This window comes from Pyrus communis, chromosome 15, assembly GCF_963583255.1.
Source record: "Pyrus communis chromosome 15, drPyrComm1.1, whole genome shotgun sequence".
Taxonomy (NCBI): domain Eukaryota; kingdom Viridiplantae; phylum Streptophyta; class Magnoliopsida; order Rosales; family Rosaceae; genus Pyrus; species Pyrus communis.
In genome coordinates, this window is record NC_084817.1 from 19,151,337 (window position 1) to 19,174,742 (window position 23,406).

The window sequence follows — 23,406 nt, forward strand, 5'->3', positions numbered from 1 at the left end:
CTGTGAATGTTAGGGAGCTTGTCTTGCATTAAACGCGGGGAGATGGTCTGAATGCCTGTCAGAAATTTGTGCATTCCATAATTTGCCTCATCCAGCAGAAGATGAGAAGCTTCCCGTTGGCACGGGTAGCAATCCTGTAAGTTGAAGTTTATTAAATTGGAAAGTTTCTGCATATCTGTTAATGTCTTCATTTGTGGAGTGAACATATTGCTCCTATACTACTGTTGTTAGTATCTTGAACTCATAGTTTTAACTCTCGCTCTCTCACTTATTTTAAAGAGAAACGATACTGAAGCATGAAATCTTTGTACAATGTGCGAATAAGGAATCCATAATCGAATTACGTGGAGCTAGAATAACATATTATCTGACAAAAAGACCTAAACCCTAAAGAATGAACACTCATGAAGAATAATGATAAGGTCGCGAATACCCTTGAATTTGTTGGTCAACTAAGCTGTGGGTGAGCAGGGGTTCAGGATTGGATCACTAGCAAAGCTCAAATACCAGGAAGGAATTCTATTTTTCGTATTCTCAAGTTTGAATTCTGACTTAACCCCTTGAAGCTGTCAGTTATTTTGTTGCCTCTTATATGAGATAATATGACCAATGGCTAGTCATGTCCCAACAGAAGAAATCAGTTTACAGTAGGCCTCAGAGCATATTAAAGTAGCCATTGGAAACCACAGTACTGTATCTGTTACCTATAAGCATATTGTTAATGTGAATAATTTCACCTGGAACTTAAGCTGAGGGGATCATAGATTATGATAGATGACAAATCGTATTAGGGGAGGACCAAACTTTCTATTATTAATTTTCTCGATTCATTAGAGTCGAAGTTTTGGAGTTCATATAGTCCTAGGGTATTACATGAAAAAAAATGTGTTGAGTATTAGGTAAATAGATGATTATGTCCAGCCTGGAGATTCTCTCCTTATGCCTCTTAATCATTTCCAACAGGTTTATCTCTTCAGCGACTGCGTAGTCAAAATTTTTGTTGAAGAAGGGCTGGAAAGATCACTTTATGGTCTAGGCACAGAGGTACTATCTTTTAATTGTTTTCTTGCAGCATTTTTTACATACATCTGACATTTTAGTACGCCATTGCAGCTAGAGTTTTACAATCTCCTATGCAAAGTCAACTCCCCTCTGAAAAATCACATGCCTGATGTTTTGGAAAGTGGGATCATTTATCTTGAGAATGGAATTTACAGAATTATACCATGGGATGCCAAAACAGTTCCTGATGTGATTGCCAGATGCAATCTTATTCCTGAGAAGTTAAATGCAGATATTTGTCCTTTTGGCGTATGGAGTAAGAAACAGTTTAATTACAGAAAGGCCGGGATGCCAACAAATGAAACCATCGGCTCACCTGAATGCAGAAGAATATGGCCATATCTTATAACAAAACGATGCAAAGGAAAAATATATGCAGAGTTGTAAGTGAAGTTAGTGTATAAGTTCATTCTTGTAGTTCAACTGCTGCTCAAGAATTTTCATTCCTGATATGTTAGAGGATACATTAGCATAGCTCTTTAATTGGTTTTGGTTTGTTTTCACAGAAGAGATACGATTTCATTGGAAGGCGCACTGAACTTAGCATCCTTTCTGGGAGAGCAGCTCCGCAACCTCCATCTCTTGCCTCAACCACCTCTAAGCATCTCAACTTTTTTGGATATTGAACAAGAAATAGATATGCCTTTAACTAATGGTTTTATGGAGGCTGTTCAGGATAAATCAGAAGTTCCAGCTGAATGGAATATTTTCATCAGAACTCTATTCAGGAAGAAGAAGGATGCCTCAAGTCGCTTGAGTAAATGGTATTTTTATGCCTATCACAACACGGGTTTTACTTTTCAGAATTTGTTTAATTTACTGTACTGATAATATTCTACTCTACACCTTATTTATGGTGCCTGTTGATGATATACTACTCCATACATGAATGCTGTGTTTATGACAGACAAATTGTTTCGGACAGTAGCATCTATATATTACCAAAGATCTCTTGCAACATAGTACATCATAGTAAACTGAAAAATGAATATTAACTTCTGACCTTCAGTGGAAGGTATCTGTGGTGAACTCAAAACGCGATTGGAGAACTAGTACAAATAAAAAGACACCATTCTTAATAGGTGTGATTGTTGTAGATGCTAGGTCTTGTCAATTAGTTCTGATAGCATACTATAACTTAGATTTTCAATTCATAGCTTTAGTTAATCAGTTGCAGGTGTTGACTGTCATATTGTCATGGTAATGGTGACAGGGTTGGGTTACTTTGATGGATGGTCTAGAAAAGGTTGACTGGCTGGATTATCCCAAAGGTTAGGGACATTATTAGATATTCAAGTTGAAGGTATTGAGTCTTGATGGTGATTATCAATAGCCTGAGTAAGCGCATGGTGTTTCAATCAAATCTTTCACTTTCAGACTTAGTTGAAAGTACTGTGCTAATTGCTAAAGCACATTGTTTTCCTATGCATATGGTTCATCCAGATTTATATATCTTACACATGCCACACATGTTCTTTGTTTCCTGTTTTTGCGTGTTGCATTGCATGTATTTTTTGGGCGTTAGTGGGTATAGGTTTGATGTCTTGTGATGTTCCAGAACTGGGTTTTACCGACCGAGAGATTTTATTGAATCTATTGTTCTTCAGTACATGTAGTGGTGGTCAAATGTATTTATTAGTGTAATCTGAGTTCCAATATGTTTTAAAACATAGTACGAGATTATCTAACTGGGACAGCTCTTAAGTATCTGGGTTTCAATATGCAGGGGAGATCCAATTCCTACCACACTAATCGAGAAAGTCGATGAATACTTACCAGATGATTTGGCCACGTTCCTTCACATATTCGAGGTTTTTACCCCACCCCAATCTGTCATAAACATGTCAAGATCGGTTTCTCAATTATAATAATTTAATGTAGATCACTCTCTTTCAAAACCATACATATGCTTGGTCTTATTTGACCATATACGGTTTCAGGATGAAAATGGCTTAAACAAGGTGGGTAAACTTTGTTCCTGGATACACTCAGATATTATGGATGATAATATTCACATGGAACCATGTGGTGCTAATTCTTGCCTGATTGAGAACACCAAAGACAATGGCCTGGTAACCAATGGTTCAGTGAATGGAAATGGCATCAGTGCAGGGACTAAATCATGGCGTCCTAGCCACATTCTTGATTTCAGTGATCTTTCTATAGGTTGGTATTTATTTGAATTAGTGTTCAATGTGTTGTTCTGTACTTGCTTCATTGCATTACTTAAATTATATGTTATTTCTTTTTATCTTTTCCATGGTTAATCTTTTTTCCACTGCATTCTTTACTATGCGATGCTGGCTATTTTTACCATGTGCATAGTTATCCTTGTTAATGATCGTCATAACGCATATTTATAAAGTATTATATAGTTAATACATATCTTTAATTGGATTAAGTCTTCATATCGAATCACATTCCTACATCGCTCGGTTGGCTTTCTAATATGATGTTTTTGCTTGTACATGCTGTTTCCAAACTGATTCTTTTATTGCTTTCACAGGTGACCCCATTTATGATATAATACCCATATATTTGGATGTATTTAGAGGTGATGCACGTCTCCTTAAGCAACTTTTAGAAAGTTATAAACTTCCTTTAGTGAGTGCAGAATCACAGAAAAAGTCTGTTAAGGGTGGAGACAAGTTTGGACAGCTTTCCTACCACGCGATGTAAGTAACGATCTTTGTATATGCTGCTTTATCAATTTAGTTGGAAACTTACCATTTAATGCTCTTAATGTACTTTAGAAGAATTTAGGCGTTTTCTATTGTATTCATTTTTCCGTGTGTTATCCAAACATTTAGCAAACTTGAGCAAAAGGTCTGTAGGGAGGTTGCAGTGACTTAGATGTAAAGCCAGTTGACAATGCCATGAGTTTTGAAATTCTGCTAGGTAATACATCTAATAAAGAGCCAAACCGATACTCAATCGTGTCGCTCGTGTCTTGGTGCTTGAGATGGGTCTTGGCTCTTGACATGGGAAGGATTCCAGAATCTAGAACAAGTATATCCTTTGTTTCAATAGGAAAATTACAAAATTCTTATCTCTCTTCATGTCTCTATCAGTATCGTCAGTTTGTCATCTTTCGAGCTTGCATCAATGTGTTTGGTGCAAACTGTTCCCCAAAAAATGAGAGTTGGATTTATTTTGGATGATTTTGTGTGTAGGTGCTACTGTATTCTGCATGACGAGAATGTATTGGGAGCCATTTTTAGTATCTGGGACGAACTCAAGACGGCGAAAACATGGGAAGAAGTTGAGCAAGTAGTGTGGGGAGAGTTGAATAATTACAAAGGGTTTCCCCTGGATCCTAAAATTTAACACTTTTTGGAGTAGAATAGACATGATTTATCCGTACCAAGATCATTGTTTGCAGCACTGTCTGCTGCTAATTTGTTGTTTTATCACTTCATAAGCTCCAAAGACAGTGTGCAATCATGATATCAATTAAGCAGAAGCCAATGTACCCCCACTTTATATACTACTAAAATAGGAGTTTCATGGTTACTTTGCTGTATCTGACGTGATTTATTTCCCTTCTTTTTTTGTCAAACATTATATTCATGTCAATCAGTGTAGAAATAATCAAAACGTAGGCCTCGTTTGGTATACATGATTAGATTGGAATGGATAAGCTACTATTTTCAAGGTATTTTGAAAGAAGAAATGAATTTCTTTTTTATCAACTTGGAGGTAAGAAATGGATAACTCAAGAAAAGTTATCTATTCCAATCCTTCCCGAACTTGATCATTTAGGTAACGTTTGGTGCTCAGGAAAAGATTGAATAGCTCGCAAAATTTAAGGCTGGTGTTCAAATCTCCCTCCCCTTCTCTCAAACCGTTACATATTTGTGGGAAGTCACAACTAGTATAGATGAACATTATTCGTTGTACTTAAGCATGTTCATCTTTCACTTCGGTTGGGCTTTTGGTACAAATTTGCCATCGGCAAGAGTGTGTAACCTTAATAAATCAGAAATGATACTGTCATGTATTTGTGTTGGGTTTTCATTTTGTTGGAGGGCATTGTTCTTGCTTGCTTGGTATGATGAGACGCGCTATTAAACATGCCACGCAATACTCGGGTTGATAAAATAATGCTCCAACTCAAACCCTAAACACTTAATAATGGTTTCTGAACAGGTAAATCATTAACGAAAAATTTGATTCTAACACACTTTCGGGTCAATGATTTTGACTTTTACACTTGATAACAAAACAACCAAGTTTAACATAGTACATTACACAATAATTGAGAGAATAAGTATGCATCCAACACTTGAAAGGTACTCAACCAAGCAAAAGACCAAAGAAGAGAAGATTTAATTCCTACAAGAAGGATTTGGGCAGTTTGTGCATCGACATAAGGAACAATTTGGTGTATGGAGTAACAAAACGATGCAAATTAAGGGAAAATATATGCAGAGTTGTAAGTTTGACCAATGTGAAGGCGACTCTGTTGGTAATGAGTTTGATACCTTATTGTGATTGTGCCCAAACCTGGTTGGATGATTTTTATTTCAACCGATTTATGTTAGATCATGTTTACTTATAAGAAATGAAGTGAGAAGAAATGGGTATCATTCCAATTCACGCGTTTACTAAAAACCAAAGAACAAAAAAATGAAGTGGGTGGGTTGGGGAAGGTATTGGCTTTTTTCCCATATACATTCTCAATCTCACCCTCGTGCCATGTAAGTAGACATGCCGTTGCTTGTTAATGCTGAAACTCTCATTCATGTTAACGCTAAATAAGAGGAGGTGCTCACGCCTTTCCTTGGAGTTGGAGGGGAACTCACGCGCTCCAGAAGAGAAATTGCAACGAAAAGCTCGGTTCGAGCGTTTTTCTCTTCTGGGGCGTGGCTGAAGAAGAGTTAAAGCATAATTTTTTTGTATGGGTTCATCATGCGCCCGTCAATGTCGCCACCAGGGGTTAGCGAGATTGATCGGAATCGGACCCTAGTTACTTCTGAAACCGAATTAGATGCACGGCAGATGAGCTACAGATGAGTGAGGACGAAGAAGGTAAAGCCAACAACATCAAATGGAGTTGTTGCCGTAGACATGGTGTTGGTGTACAAGGGACGTTGGTTAGCGAAACAGCTGCAGATGCTGGAAAAGATATCGGAGTTGGGATGGACAGAAGAGTGGATGGAGATGCTCTGTTATACAGAAAAACACTGCAGATGGAACGGCCACGCTCAATGGCTCGGGCAGAGGGGGAGCTCCTTACTCATGTCCAAATTCTAAAACCGAGACTGCTAACGGCTAGGGAAAACCAGACATAATTACATAGAAAACCAAAGGGAAAATAGCAAATTATTAATGCTCTTGATTAAAAAGCTCCAATATATTAATAAAACGGGAAAGTTTTCATAGTGAAAATTCCAATAACCTCAACAGCAATAGAGCAAACACTTTAAGCAGTCATCAAGTAGCACAAAAACTGGAAGAAAAAAAAAAAACACTAAGACAACGCAGTAACATCCATTTCTTACTTTTAACCAAAATTAGATCACTCGAGCACAGATCTATGCTGCAACGGATGGCTTTGAAGCTGCGGACAGCCTGGACCTCTTCTTGGCTAAGCTTTCACTTCGGCGATCCCTCTGCTCCTTCAACCTTGATGCAAGGAGTTTCTGGTACTCAGCAGCCTCAGACTTGGCTTTTGCAACCCTCTTCTTCTTGTCAGCAATTCTAGCTCTCTTCCTTTGCAGGGTCAACGGGGTGACCAATCTCTGGATCTTAGGAGCCTTGCTGACTTCCTTGCCTGCGAAACCAGATAAGATCACCAAGCTTAAAAATTGAAGGAACCATCAAACCGAACTACAACCAACATTTAACAATACAGGGAATGCATATGAATCCAACACTCCAAAGGCACAAACTTTATGCACAAGCAAAGCACCCGAGAAAATAATTAATTACATCTATGCCATACGTATATTTTAATAATATGCAATAACCCCAGCAATCGTTTTCTAAAAAACAAAAACAAGTCCATCAATTTATCAAGCTAAAGACACAAAGGCATGTTTTTCCTATAACAACGACATTGATAACACACAGAATGGCAACCACTAAGAAACCTTACCCTTCTTGTTCGTGAATGTTCTACGGTATGTGTTGACATACTTGCGAACATCATCCTCCTTTGAAAGATTGAAGAGTTTACGGATCTTAGATGCCCTCTTGGGTCCTCTCATCCTAGGTTTCTCAGTGTCAGTCAACCCAGGGAGGTCATTGTCACCCTTTTTCACAATCACCAAGTTCAAAACAGAGAGGTCGGGGCTGACAATGCACCCACGAACAGACTTCCTCCTCCTCTCACCATTTCTCCTTCCATAACCACGGAAGCAAGGAGTGCCTGACCAAATACATTTACCAAGTTAGTTAAAATGAAGACAAGCTTCTGGGGAATCTATTCATGAATGGAACAAATACTGAAATAAAGCATGAGTTTAAAACCACCTCTGTGGAGCAAGAGGCGAACACGGCCAGGGGTCAACACTCCCTGCTTCATGGGGAAACCTTGCTTGTCGCAACCTCCCATGATCTTGAAAACATAGCCCTTAAATTCCTGTTTCACAGATAACAATCAATAAAACTTGGAACCAAAAGAAGAAACAGAAACAAGACACAAAAGAAAGGCAAGCTTAATACCTCTCCAAGGGCATCTCCGCTAACCTCCTGGGAGATTCTCTTGTCAAAGAAGGCCCGCCTACACAATACAGAAGCAAATTAAATCAAACTCTTTGCCCAACGAACCACCTAACCAACTGCAGGACTAAAACATACGAGCCAAAATCTAATTAAACTACTTCTGGGAAAGAATCATTCTAACCAAAGTTTAAAACATAAGAGCTTAGCGTTCACAATAAAACTGATCTTACAAACAAATCTGAAATACAAAATGAATATTCAAGAATAAATCTAAACACAATACAACCCAATAATCCAATTAAATATATCGAACAACAATCAGAAATGCAAAGCAAAATGCTCATGGCATTGTAGCTACTTATTAAAAGGGACAACAGGAGCCACTAAGAACTAAATCATGGCTGAAATTGCACAAAGTTGAAAAATTTATAGCATTTCAAGAAAACCCAAATGGAAAAGGACGTACAGTTTGTGGTCATCGTCGATTTCGAGCTTCTTCTGGCACCCAGTGGTGGGGTTGGCGATGTTAAACTGCAAAGAAAATGCAAACAGGATTAGAAAACAGCGACAACAGAGAAGGAAGAGATAGATAGAAGGGGAGAGAGGGAGAGGATGGGAGTTGGGTAGAGAGAGAAACCTTCATGTTTGGGTCTCAGGTTGCAGAGGCGGCCGCGACTGAGAGAGAATGAAGATTTGTGAAGCTATATCGTGCTCTCTCGCTCGCTCTAGGGTTTTGGGGGGCGAGTGATGGATTGGAGGCTTTTATATTCTGGGGTTGGGAGTTTAATTTGGACGCTTTTTTTGGATGTAGGCCCGAAAGCTGTGCTCTATGGGCTTCGGCTAAAGCGTTGGGTTCCGCTCAGTTCAATGTCAAAAGCCCGATAATTTATGATGTAAATAGGTTGCTTTTTTTCCATAACAATACTAAAGTTCTTCTTTTTTGAATACCACGATGTTATTTATACTAAGAGTTGGCCTACTAGGTTCAATCACATGACAGCCAACCGCATTAATTTAATATTGAGTAATGCTATGAAAATTAAATTTTTAAATCAAATTTTATAAACCAAAACGATGAGGATGTGGATGATTAGATTATTATTTAATTGTTAATTAACGTGTTTATTTTTTATTGATCACACATCATTTGGTTTGCATAGAAATTTGGTCTTTCTAAAATTATCCTTTGATATTTAACTTATTCTATACTAGAGTCAAACTTAAGACCTCTTGCTTAGGTTTCCTCCAATGAAGAGTCAAATGGCTCATTATAGCCCATTTTTCGACAAAACTCGTCTTCAATAGTGGGCTAAATGGAATCTTGTAAAAAGATTTTGAGCCAAGGGGGTGGTGCGCTGGCCATATATGGCTCGGTTAGAGGCCCGACCAAAACAATTGGTTGGGCCCACCATGTGTTGTTGGTTTTTGAGAAAGCTAGGCAACCATAATTCATTGTGTCGCATCCCACCGCAACCCCAGCTGAATTCCGTTGATAATCAGACGCAATGACAGCTAACGTTAGCTAGCTGCTTTCAGTAAAGTGGAGTACCAATTAAACTATAATATTAAATGATAAAGTTAATTTAAATTTAATTGAAGAAAAATAGTTTTGATGCTTTTTTTATTTTTATTTTTTTGGGTAAAGTACAAAAAACTATCTCAACTATTGGGATCACGACAGTTTTATACCTCATCTTTTAAAATTGACAATGTCATAATGCATCATACAAATTTGTGACAATGTCATACCTCCGTCAATTTTTCTGTTAGTTTTTCTGTTAAATGCTGACATGGCAAGAGACGGGGACCACTTTCTATTAAAAACTAAAAAAATATTTAATATTTTTTTAATATTAAAATAATAAATAAAATTTAAAAAAAAAAAAAAAAAGGTAAAGTACAAAAAACTACCTCAATTATTGGGGTCACGACAATTTCATACCTCATCTTTTAAAATTGACAATGTCATACCGCATCTTACGAATTTGTGACAATGTCATACCTCCGTCAATTTTTCTGTTAAGTGCTCACGTGGCTTGATTCGGGACATACTTTCTATTAAAAAATTATTAAAAACTAAAAAAAAATTATTTAATATTTTTTAAATATTAAAATAATAATAAAAAGCAGAGGAAAAAAAAAAAAAAACCATCAGTTCGTCCCTCCCCTCCCCCTCCCCCCTCCTCTCTCTTCTCCCCATCTTCATTTTCTTCCCCCCACCTGCAAACCCAAAAAAATAAAAAAAATTTTGAAAACCCAACAACCCCCCTGCGGAAGAACAAGAAGGAGAAGGAGGAGGAGGAAGAAGAAGAAGAAGAGGAAAAAAAGGAGGAAGGAAAAAAAAAAAATTCCCTCCTGTCGGCGCGGAAGAAGAAGAAGGGAGAAGGAGAAGGAGGAAGAAGAAGAAGAGGAAGAAAAGGAGGAGGAAGAAGAAGAAGAGGAAAAAAAAATAAAAAAAAATTTGAAAACCCATCAACACCCCCCTGCGGAAGAAGAAGAAGGAGAAGGAGAAGGAGAAGGGGAAGGAGGAAGAAGAAGAAGAGGAAAAAAAGGAGGAAGGAAATTTTTTTTTTTTTTTTTTTTTTTTTTTAAACCATCAACTCCCCTGGGAAGAAGAAGAAGAAGAGGAAAAAAAGAAGGAAAAAAAAAAAATTTTGAAAACCCATCAAACCCCAAATCCACCACTTTCATCCATTCTCCACATCCTCTTCCGCACCAATCCTCCACCTTCTCTGCTCACCCATCTTCCTGCCGACGGGATCTGGGTTTTTTTTTTTTTTTGTTGGGATTTGCAGGTGGGGGAAGAAGATGAAGATGGGGAGAGGAGGGAGGAGGGGGGAGGGGAGGGACGAAATGAGGGTTTTTTTTCTTTTCTGCTTTTTATTATTATTTTAATATTTAAAAAATATTAAATAATTGTTTTTTAGTTTTTAATAATTTTTTAATAGAAAGTAGGTCCCGAATCAAGCCACGTTAACACTTAACAGAAAAACTAACAGAAAAATTGACGGAGGTATGACATTGTCACAAATTCGTAAGATGCAGTATGACATTGTCAATTTTAAAAAATGAGGTATGAAACTGTCGTGACCCCAATAGTTAAGGTAGTTTTTTGTACTTTACCTTTTTTTTTTTTTTTAATTTTACTTTTATTTATTATTTTAATATTTAAAAAATATTAAATATTTTTTTTAGTTTTTAATAATTTTTTAATAGAAAGTGGTCCTCGTCTCTTGCCACGTCAGCATTTAACAGAAAAACTAACAGAAAAATTGACGGAGGTATGACATTGTCACAAATTCGTAAGATGCGGTATGACATTGTCAATTTTAAAAGATGAGGTATGAAACTATCGTGACTCCAATAGTTGAGGTAGTTTTTTGTACTTTACCCTATTTTTTTTATCCTTATCCAAAATTCTCATCTTTTACAATGAAAATATGTTTTGCACATTTGCAATTTGATAGTGAACCTAATTTTGTTTAACAACTTAACAATAATTCATCTTTTTGTTAATCGTGTGGTGTTCGGACTAACCGACAAACATCCAAAAACTAGACCACAATCCTGAGAAATTTTTCATTATGACCGGAACACGAGTTAGTACAGTATGTGTTTTATAAAGTATTTATCAAATATAGTAAAAAATTAACCCTTAATTTCAAAAATGTCACTTTTTATAAAATCTTTCAAATATATCCAAAATTCCATCTAAATAGACACAAATACCCTCAAATTTAACAATCAAATAAATTAAAGGCTTTTAGCCAATATGGTTCGTGACTTTGACATAACTCATTAATCTGTTCCTTAATAATTAATGATAATCAATAGTAGTGTTCTTGAATTTGTCTATCATGAATCATTTTAGTCTTTCTTTGAATTTGCTAATCGTGATCATTTTAGTTTTTTTGTGAAAAATCTGTCAATTGCTCTGTTAGTGTGATGATGTGGCGCCACGTGGGTCTCACAAATACAATCATATAACAACATGTGGATTGACTTTAAAAACCTTTTTTATATGTTAAACTAAAAATGATATTAGTAAGAAAAAAGGCGTTGAAGGCATGATTGAAATTATGCTGCTCCCACATGCGATAACCGTGGCGACACTCAATGTCGGTGATGAGGGGGTCAAAAGGGATGGGGTTATGGTGGTGGAGTATAGAAGCGAAGGTGAAGTTGGACCGGAGTTTGAGGCGACAGTAGCTAAAAAGTCTTTAATTTATTTAATTGTTAAATTTGAGGGTATTTGTGTCTATTTAAGTGAAATTTTGAATATATTTGAAAGTTTTTATAAAAAGTGACATTTTTTAAATTAAGGGTTAATTTTTTGCTAGATTTGATAAATACTCGTTTTTATATAAGTGGTGAAAAAATTTAATATGTAAGTTATTAACTTTTTAACATATATATCCCATCATTTATATAATGACACGTGGTGTACCACCCATGTTCCAGTCACACTGAAAAATCTCTCTACAAGCACAAATGTCCATTGAGAAGTGATTTATGCAATTCTTTTTCTTTCTTTTTTTAAATTGACTTTTATTAGCCTTTCTACGAACTCACTAATTAAAAATAGTAATTGCTCTGAAAATGTAATCTCTTCTATTCTTGGATCAACAATACTAAATTTCATTTCAAAAACAAAGGTTCAAATGAAATAAGAAGACTGGGATTTTCATTTGGACGAAGTTACGAAGGCACCATTGTTAACGGATATTTAACGTTTCGCAAGTCGACCTGAAACTAACCATTTAAGTGACGGGTCCTTAACGCATTCAACCCTTATCAATCCGACCCGTTAAGACCCAACTACAAAACTGATTTTAGCGAGTTGGTTGATTTGGGCAAATGGATTGGGTGCAAATTGCCACCGATAGAGGCTCTCTTAATGAAAATACACCCAACTCGCTATTAGCTCGATACTGCTATCCATGTTGTCTTAAAATATTCCCAATATTAGTATCATTATAACTTTGTTAATGTATCAAGACTTTAAAAAATAAAAATAAAAATAAAGAACCACTAGACATGGAAGCCCATACAAAGCACATGATGACCCAGGTAGACTTTAGTCATCGACACAAGTCATCTTTGTCACAAACATCATTCACCTCACCAATACGCCACTTAGGTCAGTCAATTTACAGTCAACACCGACAAGACACAAGGGCATAAAACAAAACCACATATGCAAACAAGCCCTAATTGAATAACAACTATAATCCCTAATTTTGCAATGACAAGGATGCACAAGGAATACACAAATTTGCCTCTAAAAAACTTAGCAAAGAGTACACATATTGCATCAATATGTGTGGTTATTGTATCGTGGTATTGAAGGGTATGTAAGTTAGAGGCACTTTGGGCGAGAAGGGATAGTGGCTTTGTAAGAGGGTTACTAAAGACAATTGCCTACCCTCCGTCTCCACAAATCTTTTTTTTTTTTAATTTTTTTTTAACAAACGATATTATTTACACTAGGGACGAGAGCGTAGAATAGTACTAAACTTGAATAAATCAAAGACGACTTTGACTTTTGCGGGTAGTTGTATAAAAAATTTTAAAAAAGACAAATAAATTATGGTGTGCACAATGCAACCCCCAAATATGAAGGTTCAGCAAGAAGCAGAGATCAAATGTTTCAACAAACACATTGCACAAAACAATGAGCAGGATATGAACTACAGCCAGTCTCTCAAGGACCAATCAAGATTCCTTCTTCCGGCGAACGCCAATGGGGAAACCCTAGAACCGAAGGGGTTCTTCTCAAGGATTCTCATAATTCATGCAATTCAAACAGGTTCTAAACAAGAAATTTGAAATTTGTTTCCTAATCCAACTTATTTAATTAATCGTATCAGATGACTCTATAACGATCCAGTCCGTTTTCTAATTGGATCGTGTTCGGATTAACCAGGTGACAAAATATAACACTGGAAGGATAATCAAACTTGACAAGCACTCAAAAACCACATTCACCACCATAACAAACGCATATGGTGTCCATTTTTTGTACCAAATCATTGCAAATCAAACCTACACACAGAAAAGCAACATTGAGAAATTGTTGGCAATCATCAGCCAAGAAGCAGTACTAAGCATTTCAAACAAAGAAATCATTTGCTGCATAAGTGCTTATGCCAAAGTTCTAGATCATGCTCAACACATAACTTTCCCAAATTATAGCTTCTGAAAATACCTAAAACGTAAGTAATTAACAACCAGAGAGTTCATCAAACCTTACCATCTTCCCCAAATCTTTTTATATTACCTAATGATTGGGGCCTAAAAGCGCCAGCAGAAACGCCCTGTAATTCCCAGAAGTCTCCGAATGCACAGCATCGTTCAACGTCTTCCCGTACTTCTTCATATACTCCGCCTTTATAAACTGCATATCGATTTCCGCCCTCGAAACGATCACCCTCAGCAGAGTACTGTCATCGGTCCCCAAACCCTTCATCGCCCCGTGCAAAACCTTCGCAAAGTACCTCCCGGGATGCTCGGCGCACTGCAGAATGGTCAAAAGTGCGTGCTCAAAGTTCCCAGAAGTCTCCTTCTTCACAGCCTTCTTCAACGAGCTACCGTACATGTTGTGGTAGGCGGCGCTCACGGCAGCCAAGTGGGCGCTGCTCCGCCCGCTGAATATCTGCACAAACACCTTCTCATCAGTTCCCAGTTTCTTTTCCCCGGCCCGGAAGAGAGCCTTAGCATCATGCTCCGCCGCCGCCCTGTCCACCTCCAAACCCTCGTACCGCGGCGTTGCCACGTAAGCAAGCAGGAGCTTTTTGTGGTCTCCGGTGGCGTGGAACTCGATGTCCTGTTCGAGGTAAACCCCAAATGTGGAGAAGTAGAGATTCTTGAAGTGGAGGATCTGAGATGGGGTTCTTGAGCAGATGACTTCGGTGGCGGCTCTGAGGTCCACGATGCCTTCTGCGGCCAGAGCCTGGCGGATGATGGTGGCGTCGCGGGTTGGGGGGTCGTGCATCCAGAGGAGTACGGCCTTCTTGGTGTTGCCGCTGAGCTCGGAGGAGAGGCGCTTGGTGAGGTCCTCGTGGTACATGGTTTTGTACTCCTGTTGGAGGTAGGCTCGCTGGGTGGCGTCGCGGTGGGCGAGGATGTTGATGACGGCGGATGTGTCGCAGCCCAACCCTTTGAAGGCGCGGTGGAGGCTGATTGCATCGTCTCTGGGGGATGTAAGCACCGGCGGTATGGTCACAGAGGCCATTGTTGTTCAGCAACTACAATTGAAGAAATTTTCAGACCAAGTTTTAGAATTGTGGGATTAAATTGGAAAATACCGAGATATCATGAAGAGCTGATCCGCCAAATAAATGGACGTTAATTGAAAAGATTGAAAAGTTCGGAATGGAGAGTGGATAGGATTGAAATTTCAAACGTATTTAATCTGAGACAAGGAAAGGTAGCTCAGAAGTAACGGACGGTGGATTGAAAGTTGAAACAAATCGTAATCGGACAAATAAAGGGTAGCTCCGTAGCTGAGAAGAGTCCTGATTGTGAGGACCCAGAATCATTTTACTTGTCGTGCAATAAATTTTCGTCAAGTTGCGTTTAATATTAAATAAAAACTTTAAAATAATTTATGATCATAAAAGGTAAAGAAATAAAAGCAAATATAATAAGGTAAAAAAGTAGTTAAAAATTTTCCTATCAAGACAAGTAACTAAAATTTAACATAATAAATAAAAGCACACGCCAGTTTTCTCACCACGTGATAAGCATAACATGTGTTAAGTTTTCTGTTCAAATTTGTATACAGAATAGAGGAAAGGACCACGTCAATAATTGGACCTTGTCAGCTTCAACTTGTTGATAATATTAATGCAATGTGGGTTGGTTGTCTCTTAATAATTGAAAAGGCAGAGGACTTCTCTTATTGACCAGCCCCTTGGTTTTCAAAAGAAGAAGAAATATTACAGCTAGTATACGTATACGGTCTTTTAATTGTTATTACAGTATATATGATCGTCCGATAATGATATTATTAAGTATTTGTAAGTATTATAGTTAAATCTTACCAAATGTGAAATCTATCATCAAAATTCAAGATTAAACTTCGAATCTCCTTTCATATTCTATAAACATGATCAATAGATATATATAAACTTCATGCAATCGAGTTTAGAGTATACCTGGCAAATCGCCCCAAAGTAGATGATTACTTCTTGTTACGAGCCTCTACGGGTGCGAGCACAAACTATTGACTTTTAAGTGCAGTTCTATCTTGTATTGCAAAGTAAAATCATAAGGTTACAAAAAAGAGGAAGAGATATTTAAGGAGAAAGATTGGGTGCACATTGCAGTGCACGAAGACATCCAGGAAAACTCCTTGAAACATCCCACAAAGGCTAGTCTAGTAGTCTTACGTCAACATATCTCAATCTATTTAAATCAAGGAGTCTAGAAACCATACGCTAATCTCCTTAAATCAAGGAGTTGGCAACAAGGAAAAGACTTACACGAATCCCCTTAAATCACGAAAATTGGGTGATGGAAAACTTCTCAGTGTGGTTTAATGGCATCCCCCACCTCTTTATATAGAGGTTTTGGCATAGTTTGTAACGGTCGCACACATTAACATTCCCATTATTTTGCCTTCTTAGTGAAGGAGTAACTTTCCTAGAACTTTCGTATTGTTTTAAGCTTTGACAAGAAATCACCTTAAGAAAATGGTTTGACAAGAAAGATTCCGATTGCGAACTATTTGTGTTTGTTTGGACCCATACTAAATGAGGAATTTAATATTTCGATTTAGAAGAATTGGATTAATCGTAAATGATTGTAATTAGTAAGATACGTTCCTCAATGGATGGATGAGAGGAGTTCCTCCTCAAGATATTTTATTTTTGATTCACGAAACTTTGTGTTTATGATCGGCACTATTCTTATAATTCACTATGTAAAGATCATTTGTGTAAACAATCAATAAAATATGAGATTGTTTAATCATCAAATTGTACAAAAACAAATGGCCGAATATGGTAAAAATATTACCAACTGTCTATCTATTTCCTATGGTTACTTGACTAAATGATCTTACTTTGAACAATTGTGATCATAAGTACAAAGTTTCGTGAACTAATTACAAAATATCTTGAGCATGAACTCCTCAATTTTAAGAAGCCAAGCTTTCCTCCTCGTAAGATACATTCCCTTTTCGACTTTTTCGTAATTAGAACTAGGAAATATTAGGTTTTTTTTTTTTTTTTTTACTCTCCAAGGATTAAAAATTATGAGCAAACTCATATAAAAAAAATTCTCACATAAACATAATTTTAGTGGTATTATGGCTTCAGGAAAAAAAAAAACACATCAAAATTTCAAGTTCAGCTACAATGATACATCTCACTTAATAGTACATGTTTTATGCAACATCTAACCATTGAAGATCCATTAAACCCCTATATGCAAAGCCTAACCGTTAATTTTCCGAGCCACTCGTGATTTGTACTCTCAAAGAAAAATTGCAAAATTTTATTATTTTTGGCCATTGTGTCCACACATGATATCTTAAATTCAAGTTTGTCCATTCACTATAACTCAACAAACATTAAACCATTAGCATAAAAAAATAATTGAACTAGTAAATTAGCAAATAACTTTTTTAGAATCATTACCAGGCTTACTCCGTTCTAGATCGTTTAGTAAACAACTCCAATGAGAATTCGGATTTTAAGTCCTCTATTCCATTACTCCCCAATTGTGGCTCCAGATAAGTGAACACGTCATACACGAAAAAGTTATGCCTTTTTTTTTTTTTTTTTTTTTTTTCTTCTCTAAAAAGAGAGAACCTTACAACAAGAGTAAACCCAAAATGATACATACATCAAGGGCCATGTATCATATCACATCACAAGAAGGCCCCCAAAAGCCTAACAACATCCCAACACTCACAAATTCACTAGTATGATATGTATCTATACTCTAATTACTCCCATTTGGCAACACAAAATCACCACTTGTTTCAATATCTTCAACATCTTCAAGATCATCAACATCCATACTGCTGCTTCCGATGAGAGGCCTACTGGCATTCGGGACGCTTATTGGTTTTCTTGCCTCTTGTATTATGGACAGCACTTCTTCAACGCTTTGCGATGGATTATTTATGTCTTTGCACTGCCAACTTCCTCCTTCCATCATTTCCACAGGTAAGTTCTTTAGAAACCAAGGGTGGTTTTTGATTTCTGGGATGGTTATTCTCTGCAAAGAGATATTAAGCAGAGACTGTGGTGAGAAGGCTAAGCCGAACAGATCAATTTCAAAATGAAACGTGTAACGAAAACCAGATATTTGCAATAATTTGAAGGAAAAACAAACTTCAAGGAAACTCTTCATGCTGCTACCAAATAGGTTACAAGATTATCAAAACACTAGTCATCTAATACTTTCAGCACCAAATTAAAAACTACGTTACCTTTTCGGGGTTTTCTACAAAGATACGAGATAAGAGATGTCTACATTCAATTGAAACTCGGACGTAATCTGGAACTGCGTACTGCACACTAAGAATCCGCTGCAATACGACACATAGTGTGTTAATGACAACTCAAAAACGAATTAGCAAGTTTTGATATATACGATGTTTGATTTCTGTTCCATTTTATCGATGAAAAATTTGCGGATGTAACTTACCCCAATTGTTTTTCTAAAGTTTCTAGGGTCTTCAGGATCTTCAAAAGGATATGCTCCAACTATCATCACATATAAGGTGACTCCACAAGACCAAACATCTGCAATCTATAATATCAAGATTAGACCGAAAGATGCTATAATAAGTTTTAGCATCGAGCAAAAGGGCGCAAGAAGTGGACTTACCTTTCCATCGTATTGTTTTTTAGATAGGACTTCAGGTGCTATATAAGCCGGTGTTCCTACAGTAGACTTAGGCTGAGAATGCAATAATGACTACAAAAACAAAGTGAACAAATTAATCACTCAAAGTCTAATTAACTTGAATCCCCAATGTGGATCCGTACTCTAGGGTTTGTGCATTACCTTTGAGTATCCAAAATCGCATATTTTTACACGGGGTGCTGGACTGTCGTCTAAGAGCGTGTTTTCAAGCTTAAGGTCTCTATGACAGATTTGCTGCAACAAACGAATTATTCCTTTACTACAACCAGCACTTCCAATATCAAATGAGACTTCCAATATCAAATGAGAACGAAATAACAGTATACAACACGTCAACAGACAAGCGCCACACTACATACCATCAAATGACAGTAACTAACTCCTGATATCAACTGCTGGAAGAAAAACCTTGCCTGATGCAAAACAACAATTAAATCGAAAAAGTATGTAAGTTCTAGTTATATTATGACTGACTGAAGCGAGATGGACTCCATTTCAGGGGAGATTCAGAGATCCCATATTTCAGAATCTACACTAAAAACATATCCAATGAAATTTCCTCTGCCTTCGAAACTACTTTACCTCATCCTCACCAAATCTGCCAGCACTGCATATTCTCCCGAAGAGTTCTCCCCCAGCCGCGTACTCCATCACTATGGCCAGATGAGTTGGTGTCAGCAGGACCTGCAAGAAAGAGACCGCACTACTCTCAAGTCCTAAACACAAACCTCGTTATCAATTATCACACATAAGCAAATGTATAGACTATTTCCACGTCACAGTAAAAATAAAGTGCAGGAAGTAAAGCTCATATTTTAAGCAGAGGTGTTTTAACAACAATTCGGCAAGTGGTGGATTGCCCCGGTGTGTAGGGTGTGTAGAGCATTTCTCTCTTAGTCCCACTGCATCCCGGGTTCAAAAGTTCTAACCATCCCCCGTCCCCTTCGTGGAGTTTAGAGAATAAATACCGCGTTTTAATAAACAAAAACATCAATTCTGATCATCCCTACCAGTTTAAGCACATGAAAGGCCAAATTTATCTTCTGCCTTCAGCCACCCAACCCCATACAAAATTGAAACAGAACTTCCCAAATTCATTCTCTTAAAACAAAAAAACAAAAAATGAAAATAGTTTACGATCACAGACCTCTTTGAACCGAACGATATTCGGATGCTTCAGTGATCTGTGGTTCATGATTTCCCTTTGAACATGTTCATCTATCTGCATCACCAAAGAAATTAAACGTTAAAAAAAACAACATAAAATTCACCGGATGAGGAAAAAAGAGATTTCAGAAGAAGGGAAGACATAAGAGTTGAAGAAGACAGAACCTTGTGTCCTCTCTCAATGAACTTGACAGCAAAGAGTTCTCTGCTGAGCTTGTCTCTTACCAGCCTTGCCACCCCAAAATTCCCAGACCCAATATCCTTCACAATCTCATACCTCTCCATACTATTACACCAACTAATTCCTAAACCCTAAATTTGCACTCTTCTTCCTCTTGTAATTTGACAGAGTTGACAAACCAGATCATGAGACATCAACTGGGATGAAACTGCAAAGGGTTGGAGGTGGGTAAGGCACTGACAGATTTTGGAGGGTTTAGGAGGACGTGTGGAATAATGTGTTGGTGCGTGAGACTTAATCAATAAAAAGTCTTCGCAGAACATGAGAGGCCGCCTCACGGTATTTGACTGTATGTTTTGTAGATGCAGTCTTTGTGTAAAAAAATAAAAAAAATAAAAAAATAAAAAATAATAGTGATGTTCCTTTTTACTTGTAAGTAAGAGATTTTGGATTCGATTATCGTCAAATACAAATTTGAACCAAATTATTACTAGTTCATTACGAAGCTTAGCCCACTCTCCTACCCCTTTAGTATAAATAATATCGTATATTAAAAAAAAATAAAGTAAAAAAAAGGAGGGCATGGGTTTGTATATGAGTTAAGGGCACTGTAACCGACTTCTTGTACTTAAATTCGAATCATCTTTATGAGATACTAAAATGATTTTGGAATTTCTTTACCAAAGGATAAAAAGTACATAAAAATTGACGGTTCTTAAGTGTAAAATTAATTTTCACATCCTATTTTTGTCAGCTTTGTTTTTTTTCGTTTTGTCAATTAAGAATCAAATGACAAAAACAAAAGAAGAGTGCACTAAAAGAAAAAGAAAGTGAGGATGATTTTCCTTACGTAGAAAAGATTGGAAAGTGAATTATGAGCTCAGCTTAAGTGTGAAAGTATGACACTTTTATTTGATTTTGTTGTGAAATTAATAATATGAATGCAGTGAAATATAAAATAAATAAAACACAATTTTACTAAAAAAATATTATTGCTAACTTTTTGTGAGGCTAAACTCACCCCATTTCCCTTAGTGTAAATAATATTGTTTGCTAAAAAAAATACACAATATTTACGAGGTTTGACAAGTGTGTTTACGTCCTTGGGTAGTAGCAGTAATCTCTCTCATTAATAAATTGAAATTACAAAAGCAATGGAAACAATAGATTGTATATCTTCTCTTCTACTAATTGTCTTACATTTGTGAGCTATTAGGCTCTTATATAGAAATTGTGAGATGTGCTGCATAGGAGGATTGATAAAAATCCTGGAAATTGTGTGCATCTTCACCCACCGACTTTTCTTGACTTTGTTTGTACATGAAAGTCCATAATGCCATCCACCTTTACAACAGTTTCTTGATTATAGATTTTAAAGATAGAGACAAAAGATAAAATCACAATCAGCATTGACTGACTAGTGATGAAAGAAATTTGCAAAGAACAAGTTCGTCATTACCATGACTTCCCACCCTAATGAAATAATACTATGAGGAGAAAGACTTGAATTGTATTATTAAAATCAAAACCTCACATTGAATCATATATATGGTCCCTTCGTGTGAGGGTTCTCATTTTCTCTCTATATTCCTGGTAGCATTCTAGGGTTTTACAGAGATTCAGTTGCTACCCTGTTGTATGTCCATACTGTGGTGGTCTACAATTTAAGGTGAGTTGATTAAGTCTGGGTGTGCCTTTTTTCGCCTCTTTGAAACCATGGATGATATCGTTCATTCCTTTGCTTTGCGATTTTGGTTAACGGAATAGGAGGAGGACTATGAAGTGGTAGTCAAAGAAGATTCTCAAGTTCATATCTCCAGTTGCTTCATGATGGGTAAATTACTGGCTCACAAGAATTACAACAAGGAAGCATTTATGTCTTTCTTCAAAAAACTATGGCGCCCGAAAGCTTGTGCTTTTATTTGCCCTTTGAGTGGATATAGATTTCTTTTTGCCTTTCAATTTGAGAGTGATTGTAAGTCTGTACTATACGGAGGTCCATGGAATTTTAAAAAGATGTTGTTGATCCTTGCTATTGTGAAAGAAGGGGACAGTTCTCAGCAAATCCCTTTGCAGAGTCAAACTTTTTGGGTTCAAGCACTTGGTATTCCTTTAATTAATTTAACTATGGAAATGAGGAAGATAATTGGTCAAGATCTGAGTTATGTGTTATTAGTTGAGCTGAATAATCATATTGCTTGGGTGACTACGTACATATCAGAGTGGCTGTGTTATTAATGTGTTTCAATCATTATGAAGGTTTCTTAAAGTGCGTCTCCCTAGTGGGGGTCGAGTGGATGTGGATCTGCTATACGAGAGGCTACCTGCTTATTACTTTCTTTGCGGATGTTTCGACCATGTTGGTCTTGGTTGTTATCGCTATTTTGGTGAAAGTATTGATTCAACATCCCCCTATAGGTCTTGGCTTCAAGCTAAAGTTAAGCGTGCAACCAGGCGCAATTTGGGAGAGGGTTGGTTTGGCCTGGGTGATGATGCTATGTTTGTGAACTCCGATGATGAGTAACCGCCAGCGGACGGACCGCCTGCAAACCCTAGTACGGGGATAGATCTTGATTTGGCTGTGATGAGTTTGGAAACTTCGGGTGACTGCAGGATTGATGACCATGTCTCGCCCCTTGAGTTTCGGGATTTGGTTCTTGAAGAAGGTAATTTGAATAAGGAAAATCTTCACACTGACTTGCCGCCAATTATTTTGGATTTAAACCTTATTTTTAATTCTCAACTTCGCGGTGACGGGGTGCTCAATCCACCTGTTAGTGTGGAACCTCCAACTATTGAGCAAGTGGCAGACCCAGTGTCACCTGCAAAAGTTGGGAAGAGCCCAATTTTATTGTTGATCTGAATGACCTAGTTTTAAATAGTCCACGTATGTTTAGTGATGAGAGGTCCATGACTCATTTGGGCCTTAATGTTTCCTCCGGCTCAGACCCATTTAATCTTAGTCATTTAATTCGCCAGGTTCTAAGCTCTGGCATTGATGTTTATGCATCTCGTTCGCTGTTGTTTGGGTGCGACAGTCATGGCAAGCACCGGAGCTCCAATTCACGGTGGCTTGCAGTATCCTACTACTAATATGGAGATAAACGTTTTATTGGTCCCTATGTGGCTGATGGTTTAGTGCGATCTAAACGTCCTCATATCTTGTCATGTGTTTCCCTTGCTCCAACTTCATCGGCGGCAGCTGTGCCTGGACAACCCCGTCGGTCACCATGAATTGCATAGCCTAGAACTGCCGTGGCCTGTGGAACGACCCAGTAGTTCAAGCGCTGGAAATTCTTATTTCCTAGCAGGTTCCCTAAATTTTATTTCTTAGTGAAACTAAATGTGATTTAAAGCTAATTGATTACCTTAAATTTCGTCTTCGTTTCAATAATTGTTTTTTATGTTCCTAGTAATGGTAGATCAGGTGGTATTGCCTTTTT

The 23,406-nt window shown here is 37.3% G+C and overlaps 4 protein-coding genes across 4 annotated transcripts in view; 1 reads left to right on the forward strand and 3 right to left on the reverse strand.

Moving 5' to 3' along the window:
* LOC137717140 (lysine-specific demethylase JMJ21-like) overlaps positions 1 to 4,585 on the forward strand; it is a 7,304-nt gene extending 2,719 nt beyond the window's left edge. Inside the window, exons 8-15 of the mRNA XM_068456444.1 lie at positions 14 to 136; positions 964 to 1,044; positions 1,114 to 1,445; positions 1,569 to 1,826; positions 2,789 to 2,873; positions 3,003 to 3,228; positions 3,569 to 3,737; positions 4,236 to 4,585. Coding sequence (XP_068312545.1) covers positions 14 to 136; positions 964 to 1,044; positions 1,114 to 1,445; positions 1,569 to 1,826; positions 2,789 to 2,873; positions 3,003 to 3,228; positions 3,569 to 3,737; positions 4,236 to 4,389 — 1,428 coding nt within the window. The 3' untranslated portion in view covers positions 4,390 to 4,585. The remainder of the gene's footprint in view (positions 1 to 13; positions 137 to 963; positions 1,045 to 1,113; positions 1,446 to 1,568; positions 1,827 to 2,788; positions 2,874 to 3,002; positions 3,229 to 3,568; positions 3,738 to 4,235) is intronic.
* Positions 4,586 to 6,399: 1,814 nt separating this feature from the next.
* On the reverse strand, positions 6,400 to 8,494 carry LOC137717342 (small ribosomal subunit protein eS6). Its single transcript, XM_068456666.1, has 6 exons — positions 8,369 to 8,494; positions 8,198 to 8,262; positions 7,732 to 7,789; positions 7,540 to 7,648; positions 7,163 to 7,435; positions 6,400 to 6,838 (listed from the first exon to the last, which is right to left on the reverse strand). The coding sequence occupies exons 1-6, from the start codon at positions 8,372 to 8,374 to the stop codon at positions 6,600 to 6,602; spliced, it is 750 nt and encodes a 249-aa protein (XP_068312767.1). The 5' UTR covers positions 8,375 to 8,494; the 3' UTR covers positions 6,400 to 6,599.
* Positions 8,495 to 13,363: 4,869 nt separating this feature from the next.
* On the reverse strand, positions 13,364 to 15,103 carry LOC137717707 (annexin D5-like). Its single transcript, XM_068457158.1, has 2 exons — positions 14,012 to 15,103; positions 13,364 to 13,776 (listed from the first exon to the last, which is right to left on the reverse strand). Exon 1 carries the CDS (start codon positions 14,963 to 14,965, stop codon positions 14,012 to 14,014), a length of 954 nt encoding a protein of 317 aa, XP_068313259.1. The 5' UTR covers positions 14,966 to 15,103; the 3' UTR covers positions 13,364 to 13,776.
* A 2,255-nt stretch (positions 15,104 to 17,358) lies between these two features.
* Positions 17,359 to 20,268, reverse strand: LOC137717466 (serine/threonine-protein kinase SAPK2-like). Its single transcript, XM_068456852.1, has 9 exons — positions 19,948 to 20,268; positions 19,763 to 19,837; positions 19,198 to 19,299; positions 18,975 to 19,028; positions 18,757 to 18,849; positions 18,577 to 18,666; positions 18,394 to 18,498; positions 18,176 to 18,274; positions 17,359 to 17,961 (listed from the first exon to the last, which is right to left on the reverse strand). The coding sequence occupies exons 1-9, from the start codon at positions 20,065 to 20,067 to the stop codon at positions 17,683 to 17,685; spliced, it is 1,017 nt and encodes a 338-aa protein (XP_068312953.1). The 5' UTR covers positions 20,068 to 20,268; the 3' UTR covers positions 17,359 to 17,682.
* Between the last annotated feature and the right edge of the window lie 3,138 nt (positions 20,269 to 23,406).

What these genes read in the sequence shown, in the direction of transcription:
- LOC137717466 (XM_068456852.1), bottom strand. Translation starts at nt 20,067, where the DNA reads ATGGAGAGGTATGAGATTGTGAAGGATATTGGGTCTGGGAATTTTGGG. An exon ending in ATATCGTTCGGTTCAAAGAG is followed by an intron (nt 19,300 to 19,762) that starts GTCTGTGATCGT and finishes TCTTTCTTGCAG; the next exon opens with GTCCTGCTGACACCAACTCA. An exon ending in ACTTTAGAAAAACAATTGGG is followed by an intron (nt 18,275 to 18,393) that starts GTAAGTTACATC and finishes GTCGTATTGCAG; the next exon opens with CGGATTCTTAGTGTGCAGTA.
- LOC137717707 (XM_068457158.1), bottom strand. Translation starts at nt 14,965, where the DNA reads ATGGCCTCTGTGACCATACCGCCGGTGCTTACATCCCCCAGAGACGAT.
- LOC137717342 (XM_068456666.1), bottom strand. An exon ending in ATCGACGATGACCACAAACT is followed by an intron (nt 7,790 to 8,197) that starts GTACGTCCTTTT and finishes TGTATTGTGTAG; the next exon opens with GCGGGCCTTCTTTGACAAGA. An exon ending in TCGCCTCTTGCTCCACAGAG is followed by an intron (nt 7,436 to 7,539) that starts GTGGTTTTAAAC and finishes GTATTTGGTCAG; the next exon opens with GCACTCCTTGCTTCCGTGGT.